Source organism: Paramisgurnus dabryanus, chromosome 3, assembly GCF_030506205.2.
Source record: "Paramisgurnus dabryanus chromosome 3, PD_genome_1.1, whole genome shotgun sequence".
Taxonomy (NCBI): Eukaryota; Metazoa; Chordata; class Actinopteri; order Cypriniformes; family Cobitidae; genus Paramisgurnus; species Paramisgurnus dabryanus.
The window spans coordinates 3544782-3561796 of record NC_133339.1 but is presented as its reverse complement, the minus strand read 5'-3'; the positions used below and the strand labels follow the sequence as shown (position 1 = coordinate 3561796).

At 36.9% G+C, this 17015-nt stretch overlaps 1 protein-coding gene across 1 annotated transcript in view; it reads left to right on the top strand.

Annotated features, from left to right (window-relative positions):
• prkar1b (protein kinase, cAMP-dependent, regulatory, type I, beta) overlaps positions 1 to 9343 on the top strand; it is an 80365-nt gene extending 71022 nt beyond the window's left edge. Inside the window, exons 10-11 of the mRNA XM_065253008.2 lie at positions 4088 to 4169; positions 6392 to 9343. Of these exons, the coding sequence (XP_065109080.1) occupies positions 4088 to 4169; positions 6392 to 6564 (255 nt within the window). The 3' untranslated portion in view covers positions 6565 to 9343. The remainder of the gene's footprint in view (positions 1 to 4087; positions 4170 to 6391) is intronic.
• Positions 9344 to 17015: the final 7672 nt, after the last annotated feature.

Here is a 17015-nt window from a genome sequence, read left to right as displayed (position 1 = left end):
ATAGGAACACCCTGGCAACCGCATAGAAATGTCCTAGCAACCGCATGCCCTTGCAACCACACCAAATACCCGAGCAACTGCATAGAAAAGGCTTGGCAATCACCCTAGCAACCGCATAGGAACACCCTGGCAAACACATAGAAATGCCCTAGCAACTGCATGAGAATGCCCTAGTAACCACACCTAATACTCGAGCAGCTGCATAGGAAAGCCTTGGCAATCACCCTAGCAACTGCATAGAAACGCCCTAGCAACCACACAGAACACCATAGCAACACCCTAGGAATGCCTTAACAACCACACAGAACACCCAAGTGTCATGAGTCTTACATAGAAGCACCAATCAGACTTTGTTCATAAAATGTCAAAGTCTAGTCTTCACGTTGTACTTAAATTTATAAAAAGTTTGTGTGTTGAGAGAGAGAGCAGCTGAGAAATTAAATAAAGTTCGGCCTATGGCATCCCATAAAAACCCCAAACACACATCAATGCAGGGGTGGAGAAAAGATGAGACATTAGTTCATTAAATAGCATCATGCTGCTCCACCAGATCAACCAGTGAACTGCCTAAAGGAGCCTTGAGAATCCCAGATGCTGTCAAGAGCCTTTAGTTAACAGTCAGAAATATCCACACGTGAGTTTACCCAAACCCTCGCTGTGCTCTGAGTCCAATGCAGCTTGTTGCAATAGTGACCTGTAGGCACGACTTCCCTAAGCTGTATGCTTGACTGAACAAGAATGTTTTTAGTTTTGAAATATTGGCAGCACGTTTGAATCTTCAGTATTGGCAGGGGTGCAGATGGCAGCTGTGGAGCTCTGTAACGTCATGTCCTCCATCAGCAGATGTTCTGACTCTATATGAAGGCGATAACAGGCATGTATCCTGTGATTGAAGAAGTCTAATCAGTTTGAAAAGAGTAACAGCTCACCCAGCCTCAGCAAACTACATGATTAGATTATTATTGTAGCACAGACTGGGGAAGTTGAGTTACATTTTATGCTTTGTGATAAGGGTTCGTTTGAATTGATAATCTCAGAAGGTGTCACAGAAAGCATTTATAGAGAGCTAAAATATTCTACAGGAAGTCCTTTGTTCCTCTTTGCCATACATAATTGTGTTTTATACTGTAAGTGTGACGCCATACTTGACTCTTGATTTTTATACTTGACCTGTGATTTTGAAGTCTTCCTACCAGGATGTTAAGGTTAATGGGGTCAACTGTGTGTTGAAAGGCAGAGATAGATACAGCTCTGCGCAGTGGACTGTGATGGGTTATTGACTACTGATAAGTGCTGGTTTTGATCTTTGCAACAGTGGATTAGCTCTGGTTCAAATCAGTACCTATGTACGGGCGATATGTATCTAGATTTTTTTCAGAACATTTCACAGATTCACGGTTTGGGAAAAGAAACTAAAGTTCTAATCCAAATCAATTTGAGAGTCATCAACATGGTATAAATAACTAAAACTTTTTTTTGTGCTGTGCAAAGATTAATCGCGATTAATCGCATACAAAATAAAAGGGATTTTTGTGTGTAATTATTATGTATATTATTTACCACACACACATACATATTCATTTCATAATTTTTATTTATTTATATATCATATAGAATATATAAAAATATAAACAAATATATATAAACATGTAAACGTTCTTCAATACATACATGCAAAAAATCACTTTTATTTTGTATGCAATTAATTGCGATTAATCTTTGCCCATCACTACTTTTTTAATATCTAAGCAGAACTTAAGCATCATTTATAAATATAATGACCTATATCATTTATAAATATAATGAAAATATAATAGCCTAAATGTGAAAACTATACCCGTAAAACCGATGTTCAGAAATTTTTATAATGTTTTGTTGTATTTTATTGTAGTACACAGTCATAATCTCACATCACATGTTAAACCAAACAAGTCAACTATTATTTCTGTTTTAACTATTCATAATACTCTCCTATGATGTGTTTAAAATAAGATTTTTCATTAATAATTTTGTCAATAATTTGGAAAATGTGTGTTATGATTGACTTATTTTTAACCACTCTGTAAAATGAATTAAACTCATTACTAGTGTGCTTATCATACATTTCTAGTCATGCTGTTCACCTTGCCAATGAGGACATCGCAAACTTTTGGTATAGGCTATTTACTGTATTGTTTGCTCAGACCGTTGCATTTTATGCAGACAAGCACTCTCTGTGCAGACACAGCGCAGTATCTGAACTGAAATCGATAGACATGTTTCATATGCAGCTATAATTCAACATCTGTACTTTTGTTTGTTGCTTTTGAAAAATAGAGCTGTGGGGGCAGAGCGCGAACGCAGAAGGGAGAGTAAGATTGGCGAGCAAGGGAACACGCACGCAAAAAGGATAACGGCGCCATAGATATGTACTCTAGATGTCGCTTTGGCTACAACAGTTCATTGGAATGAATGCGTCAAATAAAGCCGCCATCTTGAAACAGGGGAGCCCTGCATCATCGTCATTGTAGGCAATGGTGTAACGGAAATAAAATCACCCTAAATCGTCATGAATGCGATTTTCTAGGTTTTGGTTTGATTCGTTCCAACAGTCAGACATGTATTTAGCATTGAGTCCAGAGAAAATGTAAAGTATTGATATTATGAAAATTTACTTTTTCTAACTATAATGCATAGTGCTAGTAGACCTAACATCCATACACAGCAGAAAAGTCCGGCATCGTCCATGATTTCGAAGTACAGGGGGAGATAGCAGCATTACCTAGCTACTTCCTAAGACAAGACCCCTGTTCCAAGATGGCGGTGGTTTTAACGCATGCTTAGAACCCCAAGGCGACATCTAGTGTATATATCTATGTAACGTCTCCACTGTATATATCTATGTCTCCAACAGCGTACACAGAACAAAAACGCATAAAATAATATAGCCTTGTTGGTTTTGGAGTTCCGACATTTTGCCTGGAGGGCTGCTGTTTCATTTTGACTATGACAAACTTCTATTCAAAATCTCGATTCCCAGATTTAAATAAAATAAAAATCGTGTCAAAACGTACATTTGAATAAATCAAGAAAAATCTGTAAAATCGCTCAGACCTACGGTGAAGCCAGTGTAGCGTTTTCTTTAGGAAAAAAGGTGTCAGGTATGGGGTGCCGCAAGGTTTTGGGACCTTTGTCATTTTTTTATTTGTCTTGGTCTGTAATATTCTGCATGCATTATATTGGAGACATTTTAGTGGAAATATTGGTATGTGCCAAAACCACCTGCTTTGTCATATTTGCAATGTGTATCAGGTTGCAAAGCCCTTAAACGACCTCGTGACCTTCTGGCAACCCCCACATTTTCTCGCAAGATACAACTTTACACACAATCTGGAGAGTAATGAGGACGATCTGTTGAAAGCACAACATGTTTATTTGGAAAGAGCTTTTTTAATGAGAATCAGATTTAAAGTGTTATTTTTTATTTTTAAGGCCATCAATTTTATCTAGTTTAAAATGTTTTAGGTTTTTATTATCATTTCCAAATTATTGTTTTACCTGCTCGTTTTGCACTGTAACATTCTTTAGTTTATATTCATTAACCACTGTTTGGGTTTGAAACGTTTTTTTCCACTGTAAAGTGATTACGAGTTGCGCAATCCTGACCTTACTTTTGTCGTCTTTTACTGCTGTATTGTAGGTAGCGGAAGTGTGTTTGTTCTCCATGTGACAAATGTGACAAAAGCGCTGCATGTCTGCTTATTTTTCTTTCTAAATGTGTTTGAGTTTTGGAGTGTAGCGTGAAGCACTGCGTATAGCGAAACCTGATAAAGGCTGAAAAATCTCAACACTGACAGGCCCAGGTGTGTGTGTGAGTGTGTGTGTGTGTGTGTCGTTCTGTTTGTGTGTATGTATGTGTGTTGAGTTGTCTAAATCCTGCACACCTGCAGGCATATAAAGTAAAGAATCTCTCTGAAACTAATCTTTCTGACACGTCTCAAACTTTCTGACACCGTGAGCTATGCTTTTCTCTCCCTTTCTCTTTGTGTTTTACTTTTGCTCTGTATTTAACCTGCATTTCTTCTTTCTCGCTCTCTTTTTTTCTCAGGGCACAGCGTCTGTTCTGCAGCGCAGGTCTGATAACGAAGAATACGTTGAAGTGGGCCGCCTGGGTCCGTCTGACTATTTTGGTGAGTATGAACTGTAAAGGATGCCTGCCTGCAGTGTTGTGCCAAAGTCAGACAGGAAGAGCCGCCCCATAACAGGTGGCACTTCGTCATGTGCGGAGCATGCAGAATGTAGATCTATGTGCTTGTTTACTCTGTGTGGTTTAGACTGCTGCACCACAGACACGCTGCTCTTTAGATTATGACACTACACGGTGTGTGTACTGTAATAATATTTACGTTATATAGAGAGCTGCTGTTTTTCGTATTGTAACTGTATAATGTTAAAGCTTTGTGTATATGTTATCAGCACACGGAGATGATTGTTTAAAAGTGGAGTGTGCTATTTCTGCACCACCGCACGTAGTTGTAAAAATGATGACTGTTTACAAACGGGAATCTCCCAACATGTACATTGTTGAGCTTGTCAGAACGGTAAACGGTTTAAATTTATTTTTAAAGGCGTGCATGTGATGTTTATTTTTTAAGGGGAAAATACTGCCCCTTAATCTGCACTATCCAACCACGGCACTGCCATTTAGTGCAGAGATCAGTTTATTTGCATTTTAAAGGACACACCCAAAATGGCACTTTTTGCTTAAACCTACAAAGTGACAAATTTAACATGCTATAATAAATTATCTATATGGTATTTTTAACTAGAACTTCACATATAGGTGATTCTCACAAAATACAGATTTAGAAGGTGTCCAGCATCAGACTTTAAAGCCCTTGTAGCCAATTTTTTTTTTTGCACATATAAGATTAAGGTCTGAACTTACTATAACCATTATTTTTAGAGGATTAAAAAAATATTTCCTATAGAATTATTTACATTTTTAGATTATCATTATCAAAAATATCATTACCGCAACATTACATTACATTAAATATATGCATTTACAAACTCATGTTTCGGTAATGAGAACTCAAAAGCTGTCTAGGTACTATGACAAACAAAATTTTAACTTTTATCTGGAGAGAAAAAATAAGAACTGATACCTGGTAGCCATCTTGAGTGTCACAGTCAATTATGTTTTATTTTTGTTTAAAATGTTAGTTCCTTGAGGGCTTAAACAGTGAAAGATGTTGCGGAGGATGATGGACACATTTATATTCCTTATTATTGTCTCTATATTTACCAGTGATCACCAAATACCACATGTTTCTTTACGGTAAATGTTTATAGTATAAAATGCACTGAAGCTTTTTATTTTAAGATTTTTTAATGATAAATATTTCCATGTCAAAAAACACAAATCCAGTTATGGACATGTTGTGGTAATGAAACATTTTCCCTTAAATTTGGAAAAAACAACAAAATTGGTTTGTATGATTACTTTGAAATCATGCACAAAATAGAACATGAAGAGATGTTTGTAACTGTGCTCATAAGTCGAATTTCGCGAGAATCACCCATATATACTCTGGGAAGCCAAAGATTTATTTGGTATCTTAAAAATGCCTTGTGAAATGTCCCCGTTAAGGTGGGTCAAGTTGCTGAGTAATAGCAAAGATATTGAATATACAATGACAATGCAATGCTCAATATGGCCTTCCAGTTGAAAGAACCAATAATCAAAAACTGTTGGTCAGAAATAGGTTGTTTAATTTGTGTTTTCAGGACGTGATTTTTGCATGACTGAAATAGCAGCCCAGAGGCGTTGCAAACATGGCTGTCTAATGGCGCTACTTTCCTAAAGGGTCTTTGGTTTTTTTAAATAAGTGTTTGTGACCATGTAGGCAGACCTCAGACCTGATGTCATACACTGATTTCTGAACGATTTTTGCAGCTTAGTTTCCACATATGGTCCTGTGTACTGGGAATTAATGACTACAGTTTTCCATGATATGTTTCTTTAAAGGTCATGTTCTTACTGATCCCATTGTTCAAACTTTAGTTAGTGTGTAATGTTGCTATAATAGCATAAATAATACCTGTAAAATGATAAAGCTCAAAGTTCACTGGCAGGCGATATATTTTCTTTAACAGAATTCCCATTTCAAAGCCTTCAGCGAACGGCCGGTTTGGACTACAGCCCTCTACTTCCTGCTTTAATGACGTCACTAGAACAGTTTTTTGACTAAACTCTGCCCGCAAGAATACGTCAGTCGCAAGCTAAACTGCTATCGAATGACAACAAACTACACAATCAGAACTCGATTCGTATTTCTGAAAGAACAGGACCTTTAAATGAAGTCCATGCATTAAGCTAACCTATATTGTGGTTATTTTCTCTTTATAGGTGAGATAGCCCTGCTGCTGAACAGACCTCGAGCGGCCACAGTTGTCGCTAGGGGTCCGCTCAAGTGCGTCAAGCTGGACCGGCCGCGTTTCGAGCGCGTCCTCGGGCCTTGCTCCGAGATCCTTAAGAGAAACATCCAGAGATACAACAGCTTCATTTCTCTCACCGTCTAACCCGACCATCTGGTCCATCAGGTGACTCGGGTGCCTGGTTGCATAAAGCGATTTGTAAAGTAATTTATCGGTTTTGCTTAAATCGCTAGCTTAATTATAATTGAGTGAGTTTCTCTGTTTATTAAAACACGCTGTCGATATTAAACACCTAAGTTATTTTATGCAGCCAAGCAATTTGTTGTTTTATTTTGCAAGAAGCACAAGTGCTCCACTCTTCTGCTCTTTTACTTATGTGATTTTTATTTCCGTATGTACACTTGGAATCGACCAGTGCAAGCATTATTTGTGCTGGAAATGATGTGTCCAGACAGACTGACATGAATATCTATGTGGCATGTGTAAATGTGTTACAACATGTGATGCATGCATACCAAAAAAAATTCGTACACTTGCCATTCAAATCTGTAATCGACGGTGAAAAGAAATAGCGGTGGCACAACTATATGTTTACATAGTGTAGAAAAGCGCGTGTTTTAAAGGGACAGTTCACCCATAAATGAAAATTCAGTCATCATTTACTCAATCTCATGTTGTTACAAACCTGTATACATTTATTTGTTCTGATGAACACGAAGGAAGATATTTTAATGAATGTTTGTAATTCACTGCCATAATGTTTTTTTTTCCTACTATGGAAGTGAACGGGGCTCATGATCGTTTTGGTTACAAACATTTCTCAAAATATCTTCCTTTGTGTTTATCAGAACAAAGAAATTTATACAGGTTTGTAACCACATGAGAGTGAGTAAATGATGACAGAATTTTCATTTTTGGGTGAACTATCCCTTTAAGCGGTGCGTTTAGCGTGCTGTGTTTAACCCTGCGTTGCGCAGTTTTTTTATATGACAACTGTGCGGAATCTCATGAATCCAGAAAAATTAATTTATTGCTTAAAGAAAATGAAACCTGTTTATAGGAGCATTTTCTTGATTATTTTCGTAACAGTTACGCACTTTAAACCCAAAGTTCTCTATAATGCAAAAAAATCTCAAAGATGCTAAATCAGTCCTTCCAGAAAAACGTAAAGTTTTTTTTTGATTGTTGCAGGCAAAAATCATTGATCTTGCGGCACGTTTTCTTAAAAATGCGATGGAATATGCAGGATATTTTATGTGATGAAATCGTGGGAACTTGCAAAAATTGCGCAAACTTGCAAAAACTGTTTTTACCTTTTGCAGCTTTTCAGAATAATTACGTCACTTCACAACCAGTGTTGGGGTAACGCATTACAACTAACGTGCATTACGTAATAATAATACTTTTCGGAAGTAACGAGTAAAGTAACGCATTAATTTATAAATGTACACATTAATATTTGGTTACTTTTCTAAAAACGTAATGCGAGTTACTTTTCAGTTTAATTAATTTAATTTAAAAATAAAATAATGTACTGAATTAAACTAAACATATTAACGTAGAATTACGCACTCTGTGCGCCTGAGCAGGAACAGTTTGAGTCAGAAGCGGAGATGGCAGGCCAGAGCTTGACATTTTTGCGATCATAAAAACACCTGCAAGGCCTGAAAGAGATCAAGCCACAGCCAAGTAGGAAAAAGTAACTTAAAAATAACTTAAAAGTAACTTAAAAATAACTTAAGCATTACTTTCCATGAAAAGTAACTAAGTAACGCAATTAGTTACTTTTTTGGGGAGTAACTTAATATTGTAATGCATTACTTTTAAAAGTAACTTTCCCCAACGTTCCCATGGCAACAGGTACATGGCTGCGCTTGTATGAGGAAAATGCAACATTTTTTAACTTTCTACTTAGATACCTGTAAATTTTTTGCTCCGCAAATGCGGCGATTTTGAAATCTTGCAAGCCCCGCATATTTTGCGCACGGAAATCTGCAATTTATGCTGCGAAAATGCAGCGTTTTTGAAAAAATGCGTCCCCCGCATAAATATGCGGACTTTCGCTGATTATGCGTTTAATCATGCAATCACATAATTACGTTTTTCTGGAGAGACAGCTAAATAACCGATGACGTAATTAAATACCGTATTTACTATTTATACACTGTGGTAGTATTTGTTGTACTGCCTTTGAAAATATTGTATTATTGAAACTAAATTAAAATCACCTATGCGAATCTAACAAAGGAAAAATTACGGGTGCTTTATTGTTACGAAAATTAAAGCATTTTACAATCCTAAAATTAATGTCATTTTCTTTACGCCAGACATTTTTTCGTGAGGTTGAACCTGCATATTTTGCTTTCCTGTGATGATGATAATTCTTACATTTATCTACATTACGCTTTTAGTGCTGGTTATAACGGGAGGGGGTTTTGTTACATTTTAAGAGATGAGGTTTAGTAAGGCCGCTATAAGAGGGATTTTCATGCTCAACGTCTGAATACATTTTAAAAATCTTGCTGTTTCTTTGTTTTTCAAATTGCCGTTGTATTACAAATACACATGAAACTCTTGACACATTTACTTGAGAAGGTACTGTAATATGTTTTACAATGTAACCAATGATCGCTTATGAAATGATAGAATTGGCCGGGTCTCAACATCTATTAGCATCATGTGCATTTCACGACCAAAAATGTTGTCCGGGGAAGCAGCTCACTAGGTTTGGAGACACAGCCAATGTTGTTTTTGTAATATTTAAAAAGAGGATGAGTTTTGCAATCTACTTCATTTAAATGAGTGAATTTATGAGTGCATTTGGGAGGAGACTGTGCATGCTTTGTTAACACAAACACACACCAGCATTTCCACACATTCTGCTCTTCAGGCCAATAAAGAAAAGCTTCTGAACACCATTAAATGCTTTGCTGCTGTTTAATGCCTCTATTTGTTCTCAAAGCGGCTTTGATCTTCTCTGGATCACCTTATCATTCTTCCTGTCGGACTCGCCCGGATCTCTCGCTCTCTCGCTGCCAGTCAGATGTCAGCTTGTATTGTCAGTGCAAGGGGAGGCCTGTGAGATTAAACTCGGGCTTTTGGCTTTGACACATTCCATCAGATCTTAACAACACTAAATCAACTGGGGAATGTACTGAAGTCCAGCACTCAAGCCTTTTAAATACAAACACACTTCAATAAAGAGACCCCCAAACCAATTAATGACCTTTTGTAATCAGATCTACTAATGTTTCTGTTGTTAATGTTTCACGTGTGAGCGTTTATCTTCGGTTTTAAGCCTTTTAATTGTTTAAAAAAATGCTTTTCTCATTATTTTCCTTCTTTTTTTTAACAAAAATTTTGTTTAAATAATTTCTGTAAAAAAATTTACAGTTTTAAGTATAATTTAAAAAATTAAAGCAAAAATATACACTGTAAAAAATGCACTTAAATTTAATCATATTGGATTTAAAAGTCATTACCACATTTTTTTTATTTTGACTAGTGATGAGTTGCTGTAACTTATGAAATTAAATTGAAATAAGTTAAGCTAATTCAACTTCATTTTATAAGTTACAGCAACTCATCACTAGTCAAGATAAAAAAATTAAAGTTTGAAATGACTTGTAAATCAGAGTTGATTATACTTTTAAGTAATATAAATTAATTAAATATATTAAGTAAATATAAATGTAAGTATATAATAAAGAATGAAAGTTGAAATCCAATATGATTATATTTAAGTGCAATTTTTTCCAGTGTAGATTTTTGCTTTAATTTTTTTTTTCGTCTTAACGTCACAATTCTGTTCTCCTTTTGTCTTGTGCTTTGTTTTTATTTTTAGGTTTGGATCAGATTTGTTCCTGGAGTAGATTTGATTGCCTCCGACCCGCCTTCACACCCCACCCTGTCATGAATCATTTAACAGATTTGCCCCCGACCATTAGTGTGAGAACGCTTTGATATTAACCTTTCAAGATATACATTTAAAATGCCGTCTTTCTGATTTGAGCTACAGTAAACCATGGTGTTATTACTGTATATGGACTTCATCCAAACTATTGTTTAATCTCGACAATAGTTTGGATCAAATGAGAAAACGAGATTGAACGAATTGGATTTGCAGGAAAGGAGGAGCTGAGGTCAAAATGAGAGCAGCAGATCAGGTCAGGAGATCAGTATTTGTCTGATTAATGGAATTCCAAGATTTCAAAAGAGTAACCGGAATAGGAAAAGCCGTAGACGGTCAGTTTAAACAGTCTTCCAGCTATCAGGTTTGTAAAGTACAATTAGAACTGAAAAGTTAATAGCAGGTTTGTGCAGGCCACTGATACAACACGAGTAGATTATGTATTACACAGGTGTGACAATTATAAATTGTAAGAACATTACGCAGTCGTGTGGTTCTCAATCTGTAGTCAAAGATTATGCATTATGTTTTTTATCTTATGCTAGTTATTGGTAAGATTATTTGTCAGAAAATGAAAGGGATAGTTTACCCAAAAATGAACAAACTAACATTATTTAGTTATCCTCATGTTGCTCTGAACCGGTATAAAATGTTATGTTCTGCTGAACACAAAAGAAGATATTTGTTTACAAACTGGAAGCAGAAGCACCATTGACTTCCATAGTGGAAAACATACTATGGAAGTCAATGGTGCTTCAAACTTTTTGGTTACAAACATTGTTCAAAATATTTTCCTTTGTGTCAACAGAATAAAGAAACTCACACAGGTTTAAAACAACATGATGGTGAGTAAATGATGACAGAATTAAAATTTTTGGGTGAACTATCCCTTTAACGATAATGTCTGGACTGTAAAGAGATGTAAAAAGTGCACTGTGTTTGATTTGTTACTGTAGCTAAAATGAAACTATATAATGTAAAATGTACAGTAAGGCATATTGATCCTTAATTATAACATACAATCAAATTCCCACAGGACATCAGGCACTTCGATGATTAACAGAGATGTGTTACCTGTTTGAGTGGTGTGCATTCAATAAGAGAAATGCAAAGAAATTGCAAAAAAGCGACATCACATTGCATCCGCCTTTAAGTAAGTACACATACGCACAAGGTCAGTCATAAAGTAAATGCCAGCTTTGACTAGGAAATTTTTCATGCAAGTAATTCATTCATTTTCTATTTATCTGTCACACTAAAAAAAGTGCATTCTGGGATATAGTGCACTTTTTGGCAAGTGCAAGTCATCCTGGTGTTCACAAAATTCACAGTGTACATTCTGTATAAATATTAAGAGTCGTATACTGTAGTAATATGCTTTTCTCAACAGCCATTATCTGACGGCAGGGGAAAATTAAATGCAAATAAGCATGCATTGAACATGCATTGTAGGGAGTCAGCCGTGTTGCATGCTGTACTTCAACTAAAAATGTGTATTGCCAACTATATACTGTTTCACATATATTTTTTCAAATTAATTTGGGACCACACCTGTGAAATTTAGGTTATATGCAATGATGAGATTAGGAGCATCAAGGTAATCTTTGAGTACTTTTAGTCAATATTAAAGCTATCAAGGTTATATTTTCACAGAATTTTCTTTACATCATTTAGGATGATTTTATGTAATTCACAAAAATGAGCTTAAGCTGGTTCACATATGCTGCATAAAGTATGTATTGTGTATTAGGCAGTGTGCATTTCACACTTGTAAAACCTTGTGTTGAGTAGATATTCAATTCATCGGCCCTGAGAGTGAGTGACAGAAACACACCCACACTTTAATCTCCTCTAGAGAAGGATGGAGAGGTCTCTCGGGTGTCATTAAGCAATAACAAGCACTCAGACAGTATTGTGCCGTAACACAAGCATGAGAAATGAACACTCAATTATTACTTCAGCTAAATGCCTCTTCAATGCTCTGATCGATGGCTCTTTGTCCTCAATCACATTTGACCCATACTTCAGGTCACAAGATAATTCGGACCCCAGGGGACTTATGTGATTTGTGGTATGCAAGACTTTTTTCGTCAGTCGCCAAGACATGTGACCAAGCCAATCGAAGCCACTTAAACACAATCTAAAAAACCTGATTTCGATCATTTTTGTCATGTGACTGAATGGATAAACAACGTTTAAGGTTAGTGGTCTCTTTTTACACGTATGTTGATTATCAGTTTCACAGGTCACTCATGTTCCTCCAGAATTTAAGGGATACTCCAGCCAAATATCTAAATTAACCCATGATTTATTCACCCTCAAGCAATCCAACATTCATGTGTTCATCATCTTCCAGACAAACACATTTGAAGTTATTTTCGTAAATGTTCTTGCTCTTCCAAGCTGTATAATGGTATAAAACAGGGATCAGGGAACAACTTCTGACTTTAAACCGCTCATAAAGTATCACAGATATAATCCACATGGCTCCAATGGGCTTAATAAAGGTCTTCTGCAGGTAATCAATGCAATTTTGTACAGCCCCATCTTGGACTCAATAGTGAGCGCTTGAGTCCAAGATGGTATCTTTATCGGAAGCTAGATACTATAATAGGGACCTTTTCTTACAAAATCACATTGATTACCCATGAAAGACCTTTATTAACCCATTGGAGCCGTGTGGATTACTTGTGTGAAGGATGAATGCACTTTTTTTGCTTTAAAGTCAGAAATTGTTCCCTGATACCTGTCTTCTCCCATTTTAAGCTTGGAAAAGAAAAGACATTGGCTAAAATAATGTACTTGTCTGAAAGATGATGGACATTTATATCTGGGATAGCTTGAGGGTGAGTACATCATGGGGTAATATTTGGCTGGAGTATCGCTTTAAAGCCAAAATGTGTCTAAAAGAAGGAGATTTCCTGGTTTAGATTATAATTGTAGGCTTCAATCTACTGTATAGCATCCAACACAATCTCAAGGCAGTTTGTATATATTTTATGAATTGCCTAATTTGTGTGTATTTGTAGGAAGTGAATCTTACAAAACTGTATGATTATTAGGGGAAAAATGTAATACTCCATATTACTCAAGCCAGAAATTAAGCTCTGTTTTTTTGCACAAGTCTACTAAAGGGTTAATGGTGCCACATGGTGACCAACAGTAAAAATGACAAATTTTACCTCTTAGCAAAAGAAAAAACCGCCAACAATCAAGAATGCATGATAATGAGGTGTCATGGCTTTGCAATCAAAAAATGTCATTATAATGGAAGTCAATGGGTCAAAAAAAGCCACGAACAACTAATTAGGGATAAAAAAATAAAAACTGATGCTGCACAAAAACTATAAATGCATCAAAGCCAATGTTTTTACCAATCTTTGGCATGCCCAAGACTGTGAAAAAGGTTAAAAAAAATCCAGTCCACAATCACTTTTTATATTGAAAATTGGTCAATTTGTGTCCCCACAAAATCAGTGACACCACTTATGAACTTGGCAATAAAGGAGTTAAAATCATGGAAATTTTGTAAACATTTGGTAGTTTTGATCAGTACTGATGTTGATTAACAGATTTATGGAAAAACATTTGGGGAAAAAATAAATATATTTATATATAATTTTTTACAGCCGTTTAATTTAGTGGCCTTTTTTGTACACGAACATCGGGTTGTTAATTGGAACAACCCACAAGGGTTAAAAAAGTAAGTTAAAGGCGGGGTGCATGATCTCTGAATGCCAATGTTGATATTTGAAATCACCTAAACAAACATGCCCCTACCCCAATAGAATCTGGACCTTCATTTGATAGACCCACCCCACACATACACAACCCAGGCAATCATGTCAGTTAGTAGACACGCCCCTTATTGCTGATTGGCTACAAGTGTGTTTTTTTATCATGCACCCCTTTAATTCAAATTAAAATATTAGTTAAAGTCAACTAATATTTGAAATTTAATTTTAAACAACAAATCTTTTTTACTGTGTGTATATCTGCTGTATACACTCCAAATCATCATCGCTTTTGGACGATGCAGTTAAAGCTTAAGCGCTGCTGTAATCGATTCCTGTATCACATTACCTTACCAATTACTATGATCCTCTCCTATCTGACTCACAAATTCCTCAACTTTTTCTGGACCTGTCGCTTTATTGCTTCATATAGCAGTGAGCAGCCAAACTAATTTTCTTTTTAAAGCTGGCGGCCAGCCTGTGGCTTCCAGAGAAGTTGCATTTCATTATAGGAGAGGGCTTTTAAAGCATTGTATGAATACCTCGATGTGTGTGAACATCTATTGCGGTGCGATTACATCGGGCGCGGCAAGATGTGACGTTACTGTACCACACACAAACTCATAGAGTAACTTAATGAAAATGAGCCGCAGAGGAGCTCCCCGTTCTCACATAAACTCACAAAACGCCTTATAAACTTTTGCAAGTATAAGAGCAAAGAAACACCTGTTTGTGATTGTTAGTGTCTGGTTTGGAGTGTTTCTTTTAATTGCCATGTTTATAGTTAGGTGGTTGTTTATCGGTCTACAAATGAAGGAATGTTGGCAGTAAATGGGAAGATGTTAATGCAAGAACATGCAAGTGCTACTGTGGGATGAACATTTGTTGCATCTTTAGAAACTAGAAGGCAACCAATCACATGCAAAGTACGTTAAACATAAAAATATTAATAGATATGCAGTTTTTCCCATAGATTTTCTTCAATAATCTCTTTATTTCTCAGCCGCGATCCCTTTAGGGCTGCCAGTTGGAAACTCCGGGCTCACCTGCTTTTCCTCTTCCTCCCTGGTTTTCTGCTTCACCTCTGTCATCCAGAACAAATGACCAGCGAGAGGTGAAAGAGAAATCTGTCATGCCAATTGGCGCAATCAAGAGCTCAAGGCTCTTAATAGAAATGTGAAGAAAGCCCGTTACGCTTCCACGCAAACAGAAAAGACCGTCGCTCCAGACGTGCTCTTTCTTTTCATTCCCTTCCAAAACACGTTCAGCCATTCAGAAAGACAGGGTCGAGAAATCGTATATTCTGTGAATGGATCCTCCTCGATGGACGCTGACAGTGTTTGGCCTCCGGGCGAGGGCCAAGGTCAGACCACCAAGACGCGGTAAGACCCTTGTCTTCCTTTTCTCCTTTCCCACATTCCGCGCCGCTCACACACGTTAAAAAGTCGAGCGTATGATGGGCAATTACCCCCCACACACCTCCTCCCCGAAATTCTCTGCTTCCTTGGCTTTTTTTTAAAGAGGGAAAATAAAGAGGCACTGTTTTACTACAGATCTGGTAGACGAATGCATGTTCAGGCCGGTCTCTGTTTTATGCGGAGGGGAGTTCAGTGGAGACGTTTGTAATCCAAAGCCACTTGAAGATAGGAAAAGTGTTCCTACAGCAACTTATGGTCAAGATCCTTGTATTAACTGGTGCTTTACATGTCTGTGATGCAATGTCATGCTGTCTTATTCATCTTTAAGTACACAGAACATCTTATTGGTGCTTTCTGGAATATGCAGGTTAAAAGCAATACATGAATTCTTTTAGTAAGTGTGTTCATTTTGATTGAACCCATATCTCTTACATTGCTAGTGCAATGTTACACTTATTGAACTCACATTATCATCTAAAATAATGCTCGCTCTCTCTCTCTCTCTCTCTCTCTCTCTCTCTCTCTCTCTCTCTCAGCTGCTCTTAGATCACAGTGGGATATCAGTGAACCTGTCTGGTGCCTCGTACCACCATCTCCTCCCCTGACAAACCTCTGATCAATGCACGAAAGCTGGAACAAATATAATATCACTAAATTCGGCATTTTAATGAGCTGTGTGGTTGTTACTGTGGGTTCACACGCCGCTTGAACATTTTGAGTTTACTCACTTCATTCACGTCACTAATATAGCAAGCTCCTGATTGGTTAACGCTGTGTATTTTTCCGCCAAATTTCAAATTTTTCAACTCGCGCGTTTCGCGCGGCAACAATCAATTCGCACGAACTAGAACTATTCGTGCCACGAGACCTCCGACACATGTCAACGTGTCTTCACATTGACTTAACATTGAAATCACTCGCGCTTGACGCCTCTACCGCGGCTGGTGTGAACGCAGCAATTAGGGTTTTTATGTAGTTGCTAAGTGGTTGCTTACTGAGCCCAAAATTAGTATAATTTGGTCCCTATATATGGCTCAGATCCCTCCTTCAGGTCTAATGTGTTTTTTCTTGTGTTTTATTGCTTGCCATGAAAAATATTGTTATTATTTAGAAATATATGCGTGATTTTGTATTATCAAATCATATTTAAGTTTCTTAAGTTAAATAACATTGGGTTTATCACGTTTGATTTGGGCAGTATTAATAGTGATGTTTGCCTTAAAGGTGCAGTGTGTAAAGGATGCGAATTGCAACCAACGGCTAAGTCCACAGCTTACCCCTCGCTTTTGAAACACATAGAAAAGCTACGGGAGCCGCCACCGGACAAACATGTCATCGTCGGAGACAACTTAGTAAAAAAATTGTCCATTAAGGGCTTCTGTAGAAAAATGGCAGCACAAAATGGCGACTTCCATGTAAGGGGACCCTCGGTGTATGTAGATAAAAAGGTCTCGTTCTAAGGTAATAAACACATAACGGTTCATTATGAAAAGTCTTTATACACCCCTGATTATATAGTTATGTATATTATTT